Source organism: Orycteropus afer, unplaced genomic scaffold (genome assembly GCF_000298275.1).
Source record: "Orycteropus afer afer isolate SDZICR_OR568_19922 unplaced genomic scaffold, OryAfe1.0 scaffold00036, whole genome shotgun sequence".
Classification (NCBI taxonomy): domain Eukaryota; kingdom Metazoa; phylum Chordata; class Mammalia; order Tubulidentata; family Orycteropodidae; genus Orycteropus; species Orycteropus afer.
Window position 1 is genome coordinate 2,948,903 of NW_006921623.1, and position 21,380 is coordinate 2,970,282.

General features: G+C 37.8%; 1 protein-coding gene across 1 annotated transcript in view; it reads right to left on the minus strand.

Moving 5' to 3' along the window:
* The window catches only part of KMT2A (lysine methyltransferase 2A), a 107,960-nt gene that overhangs the window by 67,612 nt on the left and 18,968 nt on the right, over positions 1-21,380 (minus strand). Inside the window, exons 2-10 of the mRNA XM_007936472.2 lie at positions 15,311-15,380; positions 9,893-12,549; positions 8,554-8,731; positions 5,567-5,801; positions 3,942-4,006; positions 2,583-2,960; positions 1,956-2,029; positions 1,582-1,713; positions 840-953 (exon numbers count right to left, since the gene is read on the minus strand). Coding sequence (XP_007934663.1) covers positions 840-953; positions 1,582-1,713; positions 1,956-2,029; positions 2,583-2,960; positions 3,942-4,006; positions 5,567-5,801; positions 8,554-8,731; positions 9,893-12,549; positions 15,311-15,380 — 3,903 coding nt within the window. The remainder of the gene's footprint in view (positions 1-839; positions 954-1,581; positions 1,714-1,955; positions 2,030-2,582; positions 2,961-3,941; positions 4,007-5,566; positions 5,802-8,553; positions 8,732-9,892; positions 12,550-15,310; positions 15,381-21,380) is intronic.

A 21,380-nucleotide genomic window follows, 5' to 3' on the forward strand; every position in this document is an offset into this window, starting at 1 on the left:
TGCATCTCGCTGGGTTTTAAACACCAGAGGCTCAGCCTCAAAACTCACGTCTACATGTCACCACAGTAGGACAAACCGACAGACAAGTTTCTCCTGCTGTTGGAGACCTCTCGTATCCCCCCCACCTGGGTCAATGTGGCTGACTGTTCCTCTGTCTGGCTTCCTGTCTTTTAATTTGTCAATTTATCTAATTAGATCCTAAAGATAAATACCTGGAGTGGAATTGCTGGGTTAGAGGTTAAACTCATGTTAAAGATAAGTATCTATTTCCAAACACCCCTCCCAGAAAAAAGAGTATAATTAATTTACAATCTCCATTTCCATATCATTCTTGTTATCACTCTTTAATATTCAGGTTTTGGTCATTAGAAGGCTTAAATTTTTCTCATATGTAACTTTTAGTTCTCATTTCTTATTATTATCTATTCCAGTCCTTTGCCTATTTTTTACTTATTCTTTTTCTTTTTAAATTAATTGTTAACAGCTCTTTAGACAAGGTAATTTTGATATTCAATATAATTATCAACAGCAGTCTTTTTTCTAGAAAACTGTATCACTCTATTTTATGTTTAGACATCTAGCAGAAAAATCAAAACTTTCCTGAATTTAAGAAATGAGACTATTAAATTTTCCACACTCCATTATCTCTGTTACTCTAAAAAAGCAGCAGACTATTCCCTGAAACCTCTGAAAAACTTCAAAAATATTGCATTAGCTGGTTTAAACTGAGGATAGTACCTGCTATCCCCAAACAAAACACAATACAATGATTTCTTTTATTCACAGCAGAATAATCTACTATTGTATTTTCTGAGGTACAAAGAAGCAGGATACCTTACCTCTACATGCCCACTACTGGCACAGAGAAAGCAAACCACCCTGGGTGTTATAGGAACAGAAGTCAAGATTCCTAGACCTCCCATCTCCCACACGTTTTCTGCTTCACAATCCTCCTGTGGACAGAGAGAAAGATCATCTATGAAAACTTTACAATGCTATAACTTTGGATAGGAAGTAAAGACCCAAACCCACTGCTGTTAAGTGAATTCTAACTCGTAGCAACCCCATAAAAAAGCGTAATATTAGAGTGACACCAAAATGTCAAGAATACTTCAGTTCAGTGAGTTTAAAAATAACTGCTACCTTTAACATTTTTAAATCTCACACACAAGCTATTCAAAGGCTTGCCTACTACTTCAATTCTTTTCAAATATGCTACAAAAATATATTAGGATTAAATTTTCTATTAGTTTTGCTGATTCAAGCAATCATTATGTTTGATGATTCCTACGAGAAAGAACAATTTTCCAGCACTGTTCTTACCTAAATACAATTACCGTGAAGGATGGGTATTAAAAGTTTTAGGGCCTACATTCTCCAGTCACTTCAGAAACTGTGACTTCATAGCACTGACCAAAGCTCTAACACATCTGAACTCATGTACTAACAGTAGTTCTTATCCATTCCTTCCTCCCTACTTGGTGCTGAATTTCCTTTTTTCAACACCTTTAATAACATAATTTTCCTTATTTCATGTCTATGACACATTCAATATACTATATGGTCACTTAACACCTTTACCTTAAAGTCCACTCTGATCCTGTGGACTCCATCAGTTGGAGTTTTTTGCTTAGAACTAGTGCCATTGGAGAGAGTGCTGAGGATGTTCAAAGTGCCTGCATTCTCCGGCTTATTGACTGGAGGTGGTTTTTCCTGAAGAGACAAAAGATGGATAAAGAACAAAATCAAATCCCACTAGCCTTCACATTTGTAATATACAATAAAGCAAATGATAAACCTTATTGATAAATCTGAAAATGTTTCCAACGTAAGTATCCTACAGAAACAGAGAAGTAGAAATGTAGTTTCAATCATGTAAATGTCAAGGATAAGGATGTTTTACTACAGACCAGAATAATCTTTGGGAAATGGCAGAGAAACAAAGGTCTCCTCACCTTTTCTTTTGGTTTTTGTTTTATAGGGATACTTGGGCGGGGAGCCACTTTCTTCTGCTTGCTTTGCTCTGGACCTAAGAAAATGAAATAAATTTAAGTCAGATGCTACTGAACTTACCAAACCAAAAAACCAAACTCACTGCTGTCAAGTCAGATCCGAATGATAGCAACCCCTCCTTGGGTTTCTGAGGCAGTATCACTATGGAAGTAGATTGCCCAATCTTCCTTCTGAGGAGTGGCTGGTGGATTTGAACCACCAGCCCTCTGGTTAGCAGTCAAATGCCTTAGGCACTATGCTACCAGAGCTCCCACTGAACTTACAGTTAATGCTAAATAACAATGGCTGCTTTAGGAATGATTGACCTGTGAAGAAAGGTGCATAAGGGGGGTAAAACAAAAACAACTATTTAAACTCTAGGGTTTAAATTGGAAATTAAGACAGTATTTCCAATTTAACAGGTGTTTTGCGTCTACTTCTTTATTATTACTTAATAGTGAAAAAAGGAGATAATTTTATTGAAGTCAACACTTTAAACTATACATTTCAAGTTTCCAAATGTTTAAGGCAGCAGGGTTTTTCTTCTGGGACTTCTGGATCAGAAATTCCTTCTGGCCTTCCTCACTCACCTGATTCTGGTGGTGGAGCCTGCTTTTTCTTGGGCTCACTAGGAGTGGTCTTGGGAACTTCTTTTTTCGGTGGTCCTATGCTTGGTGGCTGCGGGGGGACGACTGGTACTGGCTGGGCAACCTGTTTGCTGGACTTCCTGGAAGCTGGAGTGGTGACTTGTTTGCATTCGGGCCCTGAAGCAGAAGCATTCCCTTCTTCACTCTTTTCCTCAGTGGGCTTTCGTGGGGGAGGTTCACTACTGCTTTTCTTTGGGACAGGTTCCTCTCTTACTGATGGGGCAGGTTTCTGACTAGAGTCCACTAAGTTCTTCACAACATTGCTCTCTTTGCTCTCTTTCTTTTCACTGGTCTTAGACTTTTTCTCTTTCTTTTTCACAGCTACGAAAAACAAACAAACAAACAAGGAAAGATCATCCACCTATAAGTAACAAAAAAATTTCACTTACAATGACATGAGACAAAGTACATGTGAACTGCTGTATGAAAAGTGAATTTACTCTGTAAATCTTCACCCAAATCCTAATAAAAAAAAAAAAAATTTCACTTAACGTAGAAGTACAGAACTGTGGTATCATGTTATTTTCAGTTTCCTGAGTGAAAGTTGGTGCTGCTTTGCTCAAAGGTGATGTCAAATGTATTAGATGAAATAGCTGTATTTTTATTGTTCAGGGAAATGTCATAGACTGTAATTTTTAGATGAATTTAAAAAAAACGTTTTATTAAAAAAAAAAGAAGGTGGGGACCAGGTTTGCTGGTCCAATGGAGCCTGGTGGAACCACTGAGACTATGGCCCCTAGCTGCCCTTCAGGTCTGGAATTGAACCCACAACTGTGGTTTCCAGCCAAACAAAGTACAGGCACGTGAGTTAAACATTTACCTCAAGTAGACACACGCCCTGGAGAGAACAATCATGGGAGAAGGAAGGGCTGCTTATGCACAGGGAGATAGCTCAGGGTGCAGAAGAGTATGAAGGGATGGACACTGGGAGGAGGTAACTGTGGGGAGGAAGTGGGAGGGGAGCTGCTGCATTGTAAATTTTGGTCAATGACATGAGACAAAGTATATGTAAACTGCTGTATGAAAAGTGAATTTACTCTGTAAATCTTCACCCAAATCCTAATAATAAAAAAAAAAAAAAAAAATTTTATTTCGGAAAATTTCAAACTTACCCCAAAATAAAAGCAATAGTAACATGAACCCCACCACACACACCTATCACTCAGCTTTAAAAACCACTGACTTCCAGGGAAAGAGCAGTATGTTTTAAAAAAAAAAACTAGTTTTTCTTTACACTGGATATATACAACTATAAGGCACTGAAACAGGAAGCGTTTTGGGAAGACCTTTTCACCACACTACCTTTAGCTTGCTTCTGAAGGTAGGCTTTAGAAGGCATCCATTGTAGATTCTGGCATTTTCTCATCCTAGGTTAATGAGGATAAACCATAAAATAAATTACATTTAGAAGGAAGAAAGTAAAACAAGTATGAATTTGACAGTTTAAAATGGAGACATTATTCAGATTAAATCTGAGCCTCTGATCCTTGGATCAGCTCTTTCACCTACATTTAGGATCTAAAAAGAGCAAAAATCAAATTATTTTTCAGATGGGACTCAAATTTCTTGTAAGTAGTACTGACCACAGAAAAACCACTAGATACAAAATGATCAGTCAATATTTTTTGTAGTCTAATCAGTACTACACCCTTATGATTAATATTCAAATAATCTGAACACAAAATGGACTTAAATTACCCAACAAGTCCTCTGTCTGCCACTACAGGATTGGAGGCATATCTCATAGATTAGATGTATCTCTTACCCCTTCATTTATCTTAAATGAAACTCAAACTTAATCTAAAACTTAAAAAATTGCACTGAAAGCACTTCAACCCCTAAATTTAGGGCAGTTTCATTTTGCTAACATATACCTTTTTGCTGATCTGTGAATTGCCTTACTTCTTTCCACTAATGGGTCTGACACAAGATTCTTGCTTATGGCCAGATAAAACCAAAGCACAAAATTAGTAAAGAATGTCTGTCTTAAGCACTGTGCTCTTTTTAAAGAACTATCTATATGGGATCAATTTAACAACAGCAACTCAAAAGGTTAGATAGGAAGCTTAGGGGACAGTGTTTATATTATTGGAGAAGGACCAACTCAGAAAAGGAGGGAGAGAATATTTGCATATCTTGAAGAATGTAATCAATGTCACTAACAGTACAGGAAGAAATTACTGAATTGATGTATGCTTTGCAGTGTGTATTTTCAACAAAAACAAAATAAAAATAATTCAAACAAAAAAACCCCAAAGCACAGAACTGTTTCCTAGTTGTGAGATGCTTCATTACCAAAATTTCTGTTTATGCAGCTCGCTTGATCCATTTTAAACAAATCATCCCAGATGGCAGAAAGAGCACCCACAAACTGACTATAAAAGAGGGGAGGAAAAATAAAATAATAAAAATTCCATATCAAGTGAAAATGTGCATGGAAATATTCGGAGACTATTAATAGGGCAAAGAGGCTTATAGAAGATATCTCTAGTATACTGTGAATACTATAGAGATAAAAATGAGTTCAGCTGACCTAATCATATGCACATATTGGTCAGTTTTTAAGTAGAAACCTTCTAGAGCCATACTACCCGATATAATAGCCATTAGCCACATGCAGTCATTTAAATTTAAATTAAACAAAATTTAAAATTTAGTTTCTTTATCACAGAAGCCACATTCCAAGCTCTCAATAACCACATTTGGCTACATTTCCATCACCGCAGAGATTCTACTGAATAACACTGTTCCAGAGTATTTCTCATTTAAGCACAACCCAACAACATCCACTTCTGCAACTAATCTTGCAATTCAAGGAGATTCAACACACCACATTCAGTTTTCTAATGCATCTCTGCAATGAACTAGGGATAAATAAACTCCATGGTGGAGAGAGGTCAACACCTCAGAGTAAGACACCCACTCACTTGCAGCACTGCTTCTTTATATTGCGGCCACCAAACTTGGGCTTGTCTAAGCAGTTAGTACAAACACCACAGTCTTCAGGCACCTGGCAGCCAGGACACTGCCCACACCGCCTTGATCGCCGTCCTTTCTTTACTGGAGGTTCCTGAGGTGCCTTGTTTCTGGTGACAGGTTTAATTGGTTTGATGGGTGGAGCAAGAGGTTCAGCATCCTCTGAGCCAGCAATTGATGACTTATCTGTTTAAAAGAAAGGTGCCATTAGCTCTGAGGGAGTATTTAATCCTTCTTTGGAGCAGAAAGGGAGATCCTCAAGATCCATTTATAATATTACATACATTCAAACCTTGTTTTAATTGGGACTCCAAAAATGAAAAACATTATAATAATAAAAATATTCATATGCAGCACTCAGAAGTCTGAGTTTTCACATGAAACTCATATGTGTTTCAGATAATCATTTATATGTTTTTAAATGCCTGTCACTTACAGCTTCATGAAAGCAAAACTCCAGTAACAGAAAACAAAGCCCAGTCTAACCTAAAATCAAGAATATTAACTGAATGCCTCTAAAAGTTCTCTATACCTCCAAATTTTATATGAGCAGCTATCCAGCATTTAAGAACTGTATGGCAGCCATGAGAATGCACGTCACAGACCTCCAACTATAGAACATAACTAACCAAGGACCCCAGCTGCTGTGCAATAGAGAAACTAATATAGGCCTGTTCCTGAGAGACACAAGAGTCCTCTGACATTCATTTATAGAACACTTCAACACCTCAATAACAAAAAGACAAACAATCCAATTACAAAATGGGCAGAAGACATGAATAGACACTTCACTAAGGAGGATATTCAAGCGGCCAACAAACATATGAAGAAATGCTCACGATCATTAGCTATTAGAGAGATGCAAATCAAAACAACAATGAGATACCATCTTGCTCCAGCACTAGTATCAAAGTTCAACAAGACAGAAAATAACAAATGCTGGCGAGGTTGTGGAGAGATAGGGACTCTCATACACTGCTGGTGGGACTGTAAAATGGTACAACCATTGTGGAAAGCAGTATGGCGATTCCTTCAAAAGTTGGAATTAGAAATACCATTTGACCCAGCCATCCCATTACTAGGTATATACCCTAGAGAAGTGAGAGCCATGACAAGAACAGATATATGCATGCCGATGTTCATCGCAGCACTATTTACAATAGCCAAAACTTGGAAACAACCTAGATGTCCATCAACTGAGGAATGGATAACCAAACTATGGCACATACACACAATGGAATACTATGCAACGCTAAAGAATAATGTAGAATCTGCAAAACACCGCATAACGTGGATGAACTTGGAGGACATTATGCTGAGTGAAATAAGTCAGTCACAAAAGGACAAATATTGTATAAGTCCATTACTGTAAAACTTAAGGAAAGGTTTATCTATTGGAGGAAATTTTCTTTGTTGGTTACCAGGGGTGGGAGGGGAGGGGAGGGAACGCTGTTAGCTAGATAGAGATAAATATTGATTTGGGTGAAGAGAAGGGCAATGTACCAAATGTGAGTGACCAATATGGCACCATTGAGGATGAGAAAGACATAGAGAGGTACATGGGAAGTACAGACAACAAATATGAACCCTTTTGCATATACAGTACTGAGTTGTCAGTGAAGGCAAACAAGAGTATATGGACGGATAGATAGGTGGACAGGCTAAACAATTAGGTATGTCTAAATGGGGAGTGTATCCAAGATCATATATAGGGTTGGCAGACAATGGTCCTGTAATTTCATGTGAGTGATCAGAATTCCCAGGTGTATAGTAGAGCTGACAAGGGGCAAGGTTATGGTTACTGCTTGGTCATAGCCAGCTACCCAGAGCGACCGAGTAGTTGATCCTGCGGGCTTGGGACCATAGTCGCAGGGGACATCAAGCTCAATTGGCATAACATACTATACAAAACATTGTTCCACCTCCTACTTTGGCGAGTAGCGACTGGGATCTTAAAAGCTAGCAAGCTGCCATCTAGATGCAACAATGGGTGTCTCCTCGTCAAGAAGAAAGAAGAAAACCAAATGAATGGAAACAATCAGTCCTAGCGACTGGTACACCATCTGATCTGCAACCTATACAACTATGAGACCAGAAGAACTAGATGGTGCCCGGCTACCACTGTCATCCACTTGGAAGGGATGTAGGAGATCCTGCATAGAGAGGGAGAACAATGTGGAACTAAACTCAAAATCATTTGGAGGCAAAAAAAAAAAAAAAAAAAAGGTGGGGACCAGGTTTGCTGGTCCAATAGAGCCTGGTGGAACCACTGAGACTATGGCCCCTAGCTGCCTTTCAGGTCTGGAATTGAACCCACACCTGTGGTTTCCAGCCAAACAAAGTACAGGCAAGTAAGTTAAACATTTACCTCAAGTAGACACACACCCTGGAGAGAACAATCATGGGAGAAGGAAGGGCTGCTTATGCACAGGGAGACAGCTCAGGGCGCAGAAGAGTATGGAGGGATGGACACTGGGAAGAGGTAACTATGGGGAGGAAGTGGGAGGGGAGCTGTTGTATTGTAAATTTTGGTCAATGACATGAGACAAAGTATATGTGAACTGCTGTATGAAAAGTGAATTTACTCTGTAAATTTTCACCCAAATCAAAAAAAAAAAAAAAGAGTCCTCTGACATTCAACTTTGGCTCAAGGGCTTGCCAAAAGCCTTGCTAAACCTTTCTTTCACAGCATGGCAGTCTATGATGCATCCACCCAACTTCCTTCCCTCTCTCACTCCAGTCAGACCTGCATCAGAGCCTGAAAGCCCCTATCCCCAATTTGCTCTCACAGGCACTTCCCCTAATAAAATCCTTGCACGTTTAATCTTAGCATGTCATCTACTTTTCAGAGGATACAGAACAATAAATATTGTTATGAAGAACCTACTGGGCATCCTCGAATGATCAGCAAATAAATTGGTTGACATCTCTGACCTACCATCATTCCCCATGGAAGATAAAATCTTTTCTCGTTCTTCCCATGGTAAGGCACTCAGGGTGGGCATGTCATCAGGAAACACAGCTCGTTTTCGGCCAAGGGCAACAGCAGCTCTTCTGCAAACATGTTTAATCCGAGGTCCTCGCACAGAAGTCTCTGATGAATCACTTTCTTGACCCTGAATATGAGGCAAGCAAAAACAAGCACACAAACAGACAGGCAAGCAAACAATAAAACCGCAAATGTTGAAAATATAACTTAATGAAGTATATAAATGAAGGTATAGTTGATTAACTTATTATGATCTAAAATCAAAACATACTACATTTGTTCATACTAGCTGATAGCCATATTAATATAGAATAATCAATTACTTCTATATCCTCAAATGTGCAGCAAATAAGACTTCCATTAGAAAAATAAATCAACTAAGCTTATATTTCCAATTAAATACTTCTTAAAATTCCCTTCAAAAGTCAAGCTGCCAGTCTATATTATCAAAAAATTCAGTCTGGTGTAAAACAGAGCTTATCTAACCACATATTTCTTGTATTTCCCTGATCAACAGAGAAGTAGGGGGAGACAACCTACCAAGGAGACTATACAAGGCCATAGTTCTAAAAAGAAATATCCCTAAATTTCAAAGAGCTGCTGGTCCTAACAAGATGAGGCTAACTAAAACATATCCAACAAAAAAACATCTCTCAGCCTGCAGAACTAATACATGCAAATCTAGCCTCAGCTGAATAGCATTAAAAACCTAAGTTTGTGGCCACATAATATGTTGGCATAAATATGCGTTTATTACATGATTTTTTAAAAAAACAAACAAACCTGAAAACTAGAGAGCTTTCTCAGAAAAGGCCAGTGCCCAGCTCTGCTTAAGCCATGCTGTTCTTTGTAAAAGTTTGTCTTAATTTACTGACTTCTTAAATAACCATCATTTTAATTAACTGACTTCTAATAATATACCTTTTAAATTAAATCACAGATTTCATTACATCAAACCCATTAAGTACAAACACCTCAGCATCCTCTATAGTATGACCCAACCTGCCTTTCAGCCTTCGTTCACCACTTTCCTATGTGTACCAATTCAGCTAGTCACTGTTCCTCAAGTACGTTTTACTTTTACCCACATTGTTCTCTCTACTTAGAATGCTCTCCCCTGGCATTTGCTACCTATCAATATCCTATCAGTCCTTAAAGGACCATTGCAAATGCCACTACCACAATACTCCTAATCTCCATGATTGGATATAATTGAAACACTTAGCCTAGGACTTGGAAGAAGGTTGGTAAACCTGACTTTAATATTAGGCAAGACAGAAAAGAGTACCTGTGCTTTGGGTTGGTCAGTTTGCTTAAGACTCTTACTCTTCTCAATCTTGCAGAGCTGGGCTTTGGCCTTTTTTAGGAGGCTGGCAACCCTCTTGTCAGTCATTGGAAGCTTGTCTGCCTGAGCCAACATGGAGCCTATGGAGGAAGTGGAATGTTTAACAGTGCTAGATGAAGGAGTAGAAAGGCAGAGGGTTTTCTCCTTCTCCAGGGATGGGGCAGTTGGGCCGAGGTCCAAGTTGTTTTTTTCCAGATTTCCTCTCCCTTTCTTTATAAGTATTTTGGTTTTGACAGCTGTTGTATCCCCAAGAGTCACAGAAGCAATATCAGTCCCAGAATCAAGTGATGAAGACTTCTTCCGCCCTGTTGTTTTTTTGGCAGAAGATGAAGTGGCAACATCTTCACCAACAAGAACCTTCTCTTTGGAAACCCTACCCACAGGATATAAAGCAGAACTACTCTGAATTTCTGATCCCTTTTTCCTTTTCTCTTTCCTTGACTCTCGCTTATTTTCTTTTTCTCTCCCCCGGTCTCTCTCTCTACTCTTGTCCTTCTCCATGCTCTTGTCAGCATCTCGATCTTTGGACAGCTCCTCAGGGGCCTTGTCTTTATTTCTCCCTCTTTCCGTCTGAGAGCCTGGGGTAAACCAAGGGAAGAGAGGAGTAGGACTACTTGATGAAAATGGCTCTGCTGGAGCACTAGTCTGCTTCCTTGGTCTCTGATTTTTCTCTGCAGATTCCCCAGACTGAGTCAGGGAATGAGAAGGGAAAGTAAAAGTTGGGTTTAAGGCACTAGTGGCAAGAGGACTAACAGAAATGCTTAACGAGGAAGAGACAGAAGACGGTGGGGTGAGAGGTGATAGCTCAGAAGTACTGAGCCTTCCACTTCTTGTCCTCATGGAGTGAGAAGGAGATCTTGGTTCCGATCGAATAGGGCTAAACACTTTTCTTTTCCTTTTTCTATTAGATACTCCTGAAGAAGATGTTCCAGCAGAAGTTCGATTACCAGGCAAGGTTACAGACTCAAATATTCTAGAGTGAGCCTCACTTGGAGTAAATCTTGGAGCTCTCAGAAGAGGGCTCCTTTTGTGCATATCAAACCTTGTTCCAGAATGGAGTGGTGAAAATAATCGGGCTGAAGCAGTAGTACCAGATGTAGAAAAACTAGATGCAAAGCCAACATCCTCAGGAGTCAGTGGAGGGGGTCGGAAATTATCAAATATTGGTTTGCGAATAAGACCTTCTTTGGCATACTTTGCTGAGGAAAAGTATTGTGGCTCTGACCTAGAATGCTTCAAAGAAGTCCACCTAAATGTTGGTTCTCGCAAAATAGATTTTCGCTTCTCTTGCATGGGAGCAGCAGAAGCAGGCAAAAATGGTGATGCTAAGGGGATAGTTGGAGGCATAAGCCAAGGTGTGTGGTCAGAGATACTGGAGGCTGGCTGCAATGGTGGGGGTGGAGTCAGCAGAGGTGGAGGTGGAGAGGAAGAGGTTTGTTGCTGGGGGGCACTTTGTAAAGTTGATAATTTTTTAGTTGTTCTAGATCCAAAACTTCTCTCTGACACTGAATACCTTCTGCTTCTCCTATCATTACTATCATTTTCTGGGGACTGGGAAATAGGCAATGGAGTATGAACTTCAGGGGTATCGCTCCGCTCTTCAGGAAGTACCTGAATCTCCTCAGAGGCCTGAGAATCTGTGGAGGTATCAACGCTGGGGCTACTAGATCGGGAGGAGTCTGAAGACATTTGAGAGGAGTGCTGAGAAGCTGCACTTGATTTTTCAGAAGATCCACAGGATGTGGCACTGAATCTACTGTTAGGTGTAGACTCAAGACGGGCAATTTTAATTGGTGGGTCATAATCCTCATCCTCTATAAATCGACGAGGGGTTTTAATGATCCGTGAGGAGATAGCACTGACAACAGGCATGATGAACTGTCGAATATTTTTGACCTGTGTTTTCACTTTTCTTCCTTGCAGCTGAGCTGCTTCTTTTTCAATTTTCTTTTGAGCCCCCTTTTTTGCCCTTTGCAAAAGTTGCTTAGCAATTGTTGCATCTGTCCTTTTCGAAGAAGGAATAATCCTAACTGGCTTAATCCTTCGAGGGCTTTGTCTGACAACTGTCTTATCTTCTTTTGTAAGTGGAGGTGTACCTTCTTTGTCTTTCCGGACCTTCTGGGGCTTCTCTAGTTCAGAGTTAATGAGGAGACCTGAAGGGGTCTTTATCCTTTCTGTTGATGGAGGCCTTCCTCTCCGTCGTACAATCTGTACCCCTTTCCTTCCTATTTGAAGCTTCCCTGTCTTAAATTTAGACTTGAGAGGAGAGAGTTTACCTGCTCTTAATTTTTTAATCTTTGTGGCTTGCTGAAATGTAGCAGAAGGTGTCCGTTTAATTTTTTTCAGGCTATCTTCTTTATTTCCCTTTGGTAACTCTGAAATGTCCTTTCCATGCGTTATTTTGATTTTTACTCCAGGGAAGGTAGGAGGTCTTCCTCTCTTCTTTTCTATACTTTTAGAATCTTTCTTCTTGATTTTATCTCCAGATTTGGTCTCTGATTTATTTAGAGGGGAAAACACAGATGGATCTGAGAGGATAGCTGAATTTCGGTCAGAGCCACTTCTAGGTCTCCCACGAGGTTTTCGAGGACTAGTTTTAACTGTGTATAGAAATTAAACAATGAAGAGCATATATTTAGCTGTGTAGTTCAGGTCTTAACTAAGCTGAATATTACTTAGCACAAGCCATTTTGTACTGACCTCTACTTGTGTCTAATGAGTCAATAAAACATCTTAATTATATTTAGTTTCTTTTCACCAGAAACTTGCCTCAAAGAAATTAAGTAACATTCTACATAAAAGAATATTTATTTACGTTTTTAATACAAATACCAAGGCAATAATAAAGTCTTCTAACTGATTAACCTACAAACTGATTTTTTTTTTACAACCATAGATGAGCAAGAAGTTTGTTCTGAATTCAAAATAATACATATATTTAAAAAAATCTGTACAATCTTTTCACATCTAGTCACCAAGAACACAAGATCACATTTATAGTAAGTCATCACACCACTTCAATTCAGAATATTGCTTCTGAATAAAACTGAATTAGATGCTATGTAGCTTCAATCAATAATATACCAGCTCCCATGGGGAAAGAACAGCTCAGCTTCCTATATTTTCAATCTCTTTTTACCAAAGTGATCTAAGAAAGTTTTACTGAGTAGAAAAGTTCATGAGAAATCAGAGTAAGTTCCATAAACTCAATGGCATCTGAACTAATCAGGGAAATGATATGATATGTTCATTAATCTCCTCTCCTACCTATAAATCCTTGAACTAATTAGCCCAAATTGCAAAAATGATTTAATCCTAATTAATGCCCAAAGTGAATCAACAATATATTAAATCAGATTTATTCTATTCCAAATAAAAGGAATTTCCCAATTTATAAATCAGCTCAATCTACCTGTTTAGCAAGAGACTTAAGAAAACAAGATTTTTAAAAAACTCTGTGTACTTTCTAAAAATGTATTATGAGTTGTCTATTCCATCATATCTTTTTTCCTCTCTCAACTTTTCAATGTTTTACAATTCAACATTGTTCTGAAATGAACATCTCCCCTAATAGTCATCAAAAGAAATTTGCCATTACAATAAATGTTTTAGACTAAAGAATCAACCTTCTAACAAAATAGAAAACAACCCAGGTCTTACTGTTGAACTTTCTAAAGATAAATCCTTTTCTCACCAATTATGAGATTTCCCAAATAGTTGAAGGATTCACAATCCATTCTAATTACAACAAAAGTAATGGACTAGGAGATAGTAAAGAAACTATGTTTCATTTCTTAAAAAATAAAGCATATCTAGATGGTTTCAATTTTATAAAAAACAAGACAAAATTCAAGGTAGACAGCCGAGAAAAAAATCATCATAAAAAAGTAGTCAATTAGCAAAATGAAACTCTTATTCAGAAAGGTATCACAAAGTTCTTTATCATTGTGCTAGACTTAAACCTGGCCACTCAGAGGGCTTTATCAATTCTGAAAACCTGTATTATCCAACTTTTGAAAGAAGTATTTGGTGGATAATTAAAAAAAGGAAGACAGCTCCGAGTCTTCCTCTCCTTAGTGATACTGTGCACAAGAGGTACAGACAACAAATGTAAATACTATTATATACACAATCCTGCATTATCAGTAATAACAAATATTAATCTACAGTGTATACATAGGTGGACAGGTGAGGTGATCAGGTATGGACAGGTGAACAGGAATTAAAAAAAAAATCAGTTCTGCTACTAACTCCTGTAATTCAAAGAACTCACTAATCTGTTATGAATAAGTGTTCTTATTCTGGGCCTGATTTTTATCATCTATAAATGAAGGGTTAACCAGATGATCCCTAAAGCCACTTTCTGATATGAAGTTTTAAGATTTCATTACATCTTAAAGAAAACACTGCTACTGTCTAAACAGCACAAATAGAGGGAAACTATTGTCTAAGGCCTCCCAACTAGAGTGGCAATACTACCACCATTTGGGAAAAGAAAAATTGTCAACTTTCGTGTTTCGATTAGATTACTATACAACATATGATGACATTCTTCAAATGAAATCCAAACACTAGTGAGTATCACAAACTAAGTCAATGTCAAAGAGCAAAAGCACAGCTAAGAATGTTCAACTAGATTGTTTTTTAACATAAAGTCAAAGAAAACTATGGAAGAAGTCAGAATGGCAGTTCAGATGGGGAATATATCTTCCATCAAAAGAACTCTAGTCCTCTCTTACACAGAACCGAATTCTGCAAACCATTAAAAGTGTTATTTCCACCGAGAATCTTCTCTTAGGGAACATCTTGTTATTTTGTTGGTGAGATCAATGACAAAGATTGCTAACAAATGGAAATAGACCCATATCATTTTTATTTACTTTATTTTAATACAGCCTTCCAAAGGATCAGGGAAAAAAGTTTCATAAAATGCTAGTATTTTGCTTTAACTTAATGCTTTGAAAATAGTAGCCCAGATTTCATCTGTAAAACACAAGGGCTAAATTATTCCCAAAGGCATATGCACTACCATACACCATAAAATATGTAAATATGAGGATGATTTTAGTAGGTTATCTCTATTTGCCTACCAAGTTTCCCAATCATTAAGTGGAAACGGACCTCCCATGATCCAAGTGGTTGCCACAGAGGAATACACTAAAGAGTAAACCAAATGTGGCCTAACAAAGAGTCTCATAAAGTCCATTTCATAAGTCATCTCCTCTTTATATGAGGAAAAGGGAATGATTTATTAGAAACACCAGTATTTTAGATCATCTTTTGCATGCACAGAAGGCAAGAAAAAGCCTCAATCACCTAACAAACAAAACCTGAAGGCATCATGTGCTTAACTGGCCATACCTGAAGGAGACCTTGTGGGACTTCGCACTCTGACTTCTTCATCTGAGCCAAAACCTAAGAACTGCTCATCCTACAACAAAGGAAAATTATTTTAAAATCAGAAGCAAAAGTATTAATGAACATATCCCAAAGAAATGCCCAGAGGAGATACAATTGCATTTGGAAAATTAGCCTCTCTCTATATATATATTAATCATCATTATTCAAACGGATACTATAAAATAATTAATATAGAAATAAATGGACCCAGCCATACAGCTTCATTACAGACAAATAGGAGCTGTGTATAACTAACAATGCATTGAAATGTCATCCTTGGTGCATAGTACACAGGGGATAGTCCTAAATTTCAAAGTAGATACAGCCCAAAGCAATTAAAGAATGACTTTAATTCAAGTAAGTAAGTCAGTACAATGGCAGAATTATACAGCCCCAATAAAACAAACAAATGCTTTTCAACAAGTAGAGTCTAGAGACACATAAGGAATAACATAAACAATATCATAATCTCTTGCCTACTAAATATTAATAGAGACTGAAAATGCCATAATTGTCAGTTCCTTAACTCAGGAATTGACCTTTAGATGTGATTTCTGTACATTTGAGATTCAAAGATTCTCAACATGCATTTTATGGCATTATTTTTAAATGCCCTGTGATAAGAGACTTAATGGTGGGCAGCAGCATTTGTGAAAGGGAACATGAATTGACCCTATACAAGGTGAAATCCTATTGCTAACAACTCAGGAAAACATCTTAATTTCACTTGTACTTGGAAAACACAAAAGGCAAAACTTCTTACCTCTAACTTTTATCCTGCCCTTTATGAAAATTACTAAGGATGCATTTAACTTACTTTGGACAAGTTTGCAAGAAAGATGGTCTATTTAAACAAACTGATTTAATAGAAATTCACTAATTTAGATACTAAGAGTTCTTTCCAGAGAACGAGATATAGAATTTCAGATCCCAGAAACAAAACTCACATAAAATAAGACCAAAATAAGGAATGAAGGAAAGATTTTCTTAACTCTCCAATTTATACTAATTGGAAGGCAGTGAAATCCAACAATTAAAGCACCAAAAATTTCCTTTCAAGAGCTGAAACCACAAGTATATGGACAACAACATATGTAAATTTTCTGATGAAGTATTATTGCAGTGTAGTAAATTACTTAGTATGGCTTTTCTACCCATAAGTCATTGTAAACTCAGTGGTGGAATGAGCAACTGAGGAGCTGATTGTAAATGTTATCCACTTGGAGTATTTCTGTTGGGCGTGGCACAATACAATGTTCTGGGAAGTTCCCACTCTCTCTCAGTGCTTAGAGTTCTGATGCTGTGATTGGCTAGTTTGACCACACTTCCTGGCTCAAAAGGAGGCCTCCTGGAGGCAGAACTCTCTCTTACTGCTGGTGGAGGAAGATGTGCTGCTGAAAGAGACACGCGTCCCTGAAAGAGACACGTGCTGCTGGGAAAGAGACGCGAGAGACACGCATTGCTGAGTGAGACACCGAGGGACCAGCACTGCTGGGAAAGAAACTGTGAGAGACTTCTGGCTGAGGGACGGTGGGCTGGGAGAGAGACTGAGCGTTCTTCCTGAACTTGAGTTGTAGCCTGGTGCTTCCCTAATAAATCCCGTAATCCGTGAGTTCTGTGTGGCCACTGCAGCGAATTACTGAACCCAGGAGAGAGGTGGTGGGTGCTTTGGGAGGAACGGTTGGTGAAAGGGCTGGAGGGAGGCAGCATGTCTGGCCTTGCACGAATAGGCCTTGGGTTACTGCTGGTAATCCTGTCTTCCTCTTGTGGGATTAGAGGAGGTCAGAACATGTGGCCTCCTTGCCGTTTTTGCAATTATTTACCCCGTGAATTTAAAGCTAGAGTTAGGTAGAAATCTGTTTAGCCAAATTTCAACCAGGAATATATTAAGAGAGAAATGTAACCTCTTAGACATATCAGTAGGTTCATCCCCTAAATTCAAATGCTTTTGAGTGAAAAAATTTGAGGTCAAGTCTTTGCATAGTATAGAACTGAGAAACAATTCTTATTAGGACCTAAAAAGAATTTTACTCTGAAATTGCTACAATTATTAGTTAACTATTTAAGAAAAAGTTGTAATTCTCCTCTTCAAGATTTGTTTGAAAAGAGATGAAATTCTAAAAATGTTAGTTTAGCACATCTAAACTAAACCTAAATTTAAGAAATATGTATTACAGTAGTTCTTACAGTTTCTGCTTTCATAAAATTTAAAGTAAATTCTTACTGTGAACATCTATCTATGTGAATAAGAAAAATTCTATCTTTACATCTTAAAAAAAAATTGGACATAATCTAGGACTTACGGGGCTTTGCCCCAAATAAATTTCAAGAATGATTTTCCAGGCTTATACTTTTAGGCTACAACATTACAAAAAAGAAAAAAGTAGTTAAAACTGAAAAGATAAATCCAAAACTCTATCACCATAACAGAAATCTCAATTTGAAAAGTGTACTTTTTAGCAGGAAAAAAAAAAAAAGACATTTAAGATAGTCATTGTAAAAGGTACTTTGAGAAAAAAAGGAGATCAATAAAATAGGCAATGGTAAATTACCTCAAATGCTTAAAAAAAATATGGAAACTTTGAATTTTAAACGAGAGCGGGCCAATCCTCTCATTTGTTGACCTATGACACCACCGATGACGGTGGTAGCTCTGGAGAGGGAGGGGCTAGTTTAGGGTCTTGGCTTTAGCACTAGAAAGTTATTTCATCTTAGACAGTCACTATCTTTTTATCTCAGTTTACTGGGATGTTGTAAGGAATGAATGAGATAATTTATGTCAAATCACTTGGAAAACTATAAAGCAATATACATATAGTGGTTGTTATTATTGTTAGAGTTGAAGAAAATGAAGCTCTGAAAGGCCAAATGATCTGCAGTTAGCTACAAAGAACCTGTCTAAATTGGATATATAAAAACTTTCTTACCATAACAGTTACAAACTGAAACTAGAAATAAACCATTTGTGTGTGTGTGTTTTTTTGTTTTTTTTTTTAATAATATTCTTTTAGCTCATACTAAGTAACACCATAGGAGCTCAGGTAGTACAGTGGCTAAAGCATTCAGCTGTTAACCAAAACGTCTGTAGTTTGAACCCACCCGCTACTCCATGGGAGAAAGATGCGGCAGTCTGCTTCCGTAAAGATTTATAGCCTTGGAAACCCTTCGGGGTAGTTCTACTCTGTCCTATAGGGTCCCCGTGAGTTCGAATCGACTCAATGGCAGTAGGTAAGTAACATATCATGCCCACTTTCAGATACCTCAAGTTTCTGTTCATTCTTTTCCTATATTATCCTCACAGAACAACCTGCTAATCAATACATTTCACAAAGACATCTGGGTATTTCCCAACATTTATGAGGGAAATACATTGCTAAATGCATGAAATTTTATGTTCCAAGTGCTACAATGACAGACAATTCAAGCAACTACACACACAATAGCCAACAGGTAAGGTAACCAACAGGTAAAGTAATGAAAGATTAACTTTTAAAAGAAACATAAAAAGTAAAGTAAACATTGCTACATTCATTATCAGCAACCTCAGTGGGTCACTTTTCTATATTTCAAACTTTTACAAAATGTAACTACCTATACCATCCTAATTGGATGTGCTCCAAAGCAAGAGTACAACTGAACTGTCACACAGTAATTTAACTATCTCTGCCAATGTTTTAAAGTTTGCAAGTACTTTTCAAAATAACAGAAAGCATTAACTCTTTTCCCTTCTGGTCTTGAAAGAAAAGAATGAGTGGTCAAAGGGAACTACATTTCTACCTAAGAATTTTCTTTTCACTTGAAATATCTGTACACTTCTTGAAGGATGTTTTAGGAAAAAAAGAAAAGTAACCGTTTTTTAAAGAATCCCAGCTGTTTAACCAGAAACAATAGCCGTCACTGTTAAAGAGCTCTAGTCTTCTAACTAAGGAGCTCTGGTGGCACAGTGCCTAAGGCATTTGACTCTAAACCAGAAGATTAGCAGTTCAAATCCACAAGTCACTCCATAGAAGGAAGATCAGGCAATCTACTTCTGTAAAGGTTTGTTGTTTCAGAAACCCAGTGGGGGTTGCTATGAGTCAGAATTGACTCGACAGCAGTGATTCTGGTTTGGTTTGGTTTAGTCTTCTAACTTAAAACTTCCAATTTAACATAAAACCAAACAAAACCCACTGCCATAAGTTAATTCTGACTCATAATTCAACATAGGACTGCCCCCCAAAAATGTAAGGCAGACCAAATTGGGAAAGCATGTTGCATGAGGGAGCTGCAATAGAAGTCCTCTCTACAAGGCACACACACTGCATGGGCTTTGCTTTACTCCCTTGAAACACATTGGATCCCTGGAAGACGTAAACAAGGCAACTGCTGGCTTCTCAAAGATTTAAACATGCCTAGAAATAAAATTTAAAAACTTAAGGAAAAAATGTCTACAAAAGAAGACAACAAAAGGACCTGCAATTAAATCCACGTCTGGCACTGTGGCATCACAAGCCTGGGCAACCCTGAAGAGAGCGAGCAAATACAGGAAACATCACGCTTCACATGACCAGGTGTTCTGGGAACAGAGCCCCAACTGCTATTCATCACACATACTTTCCCTCTCAATATGGCCTTCTCTGATGGCACAGCATTCCAAGACAGTTTAGACAACAGCCATCAAACCTATTCTTTCCAGACAATGTCATCCTTGGAGACTAGATCACCAAGTTTTCAACATCTTCTTATACATTCAAAGAGAAAAATACCCTTGCCAAGAACAGCACTGTATGATACTGTTAAATCATACTTAGTTTCCAGTGATTAAGACAGCAATTAAGCTACCAAATGTGCCTTTCTAAGTGAAATCTAATTGTAACAATAAATCTGTAGAGTTTCCTTCTTACTTATCCCTACCCCTAACTCTAGGGTAGTCGATTATCTGAGAACTTCCAAGTTTACCTTTACTAGTAAATTCTACTTTATTCATACATATCTTAACATTTGAGAATTTTCCTTTTAATGGCAGAATTTATTTAAAAGTGGTAAGGAGTAGGCATATTTTTTTCCACAAGAGAACATAAGTGAACTCAAAAGTATTACAGATAATGTTTACATGTAAAATTTCAAATGAAGACATTTTAGAAAAAACTGTGAAATTTTATGTCTCAAGGGATTATATACTATTAGGGCAACTTTTAAAACAAAACATTATTTCATTTTCTTGTTCATTCATTCATAAAACATTTATATGCTTGCTACAGGGTTACATGTTTCAGATGCAAAGATGAGTAAGACCTGATTCCTGCTCCCAAGAAGTACCTAAGGCAGAGACAGACAAGAGTATGATTTCAGCCTTCCTTTTAAAAACCAAATTCACCCATTAAAATGTCACTAAAAGATAAATTACTATGTAATTAATATTCTGAAATAAAAAATCTTGCTTAAGTTAAAGAATGAAATAGTCCATTCTTCCTCTTATATTAGTATTTAGTTTGTGGAGAAATATTCAACAAATTCCAAAATATTCTTTCAAAGGATAGCAAGTTATATTTCCATCCCTCAGGACTATAACAACGCATTACTCCAGTGTTGGAAATCAAAGTTTAGGTAATTGAGATCTAAATCATCTGCAGCGATTAGGTGTGACACAGTTCCTAGTAATAACAGTGATCTGGTAAAAGTTCAACTGATAAACCTCAACTCCCTTTCCTTCCTATTGCCAACTAAAATAAATAGATTTTAGTTTCTCCTTTAGATTCTTCCCAACTTACCATTCAAAAACAAACATGGCTCATAGTGGCCCTATAAGACAGAGCAGAACTGCCCCATAGGGTTTCCAAGGCTGTAAGGCTCTAACAAGCAGACTGCCGCATCTCTGAGCTGTGGAACAGCTAGTAGGCTCGAACCCACCAGGGCTCCTTACAACTTACAACAGTTAGAGCAAAAATCACTCACCTGGAATTCTTCATCTCCCAGGCTAAGGTGAAGGTTCCAAAGCTAATTTGAAAACTCAGCTATTACACAAGCTCAGACACTCCAGGCCTCAGATGAG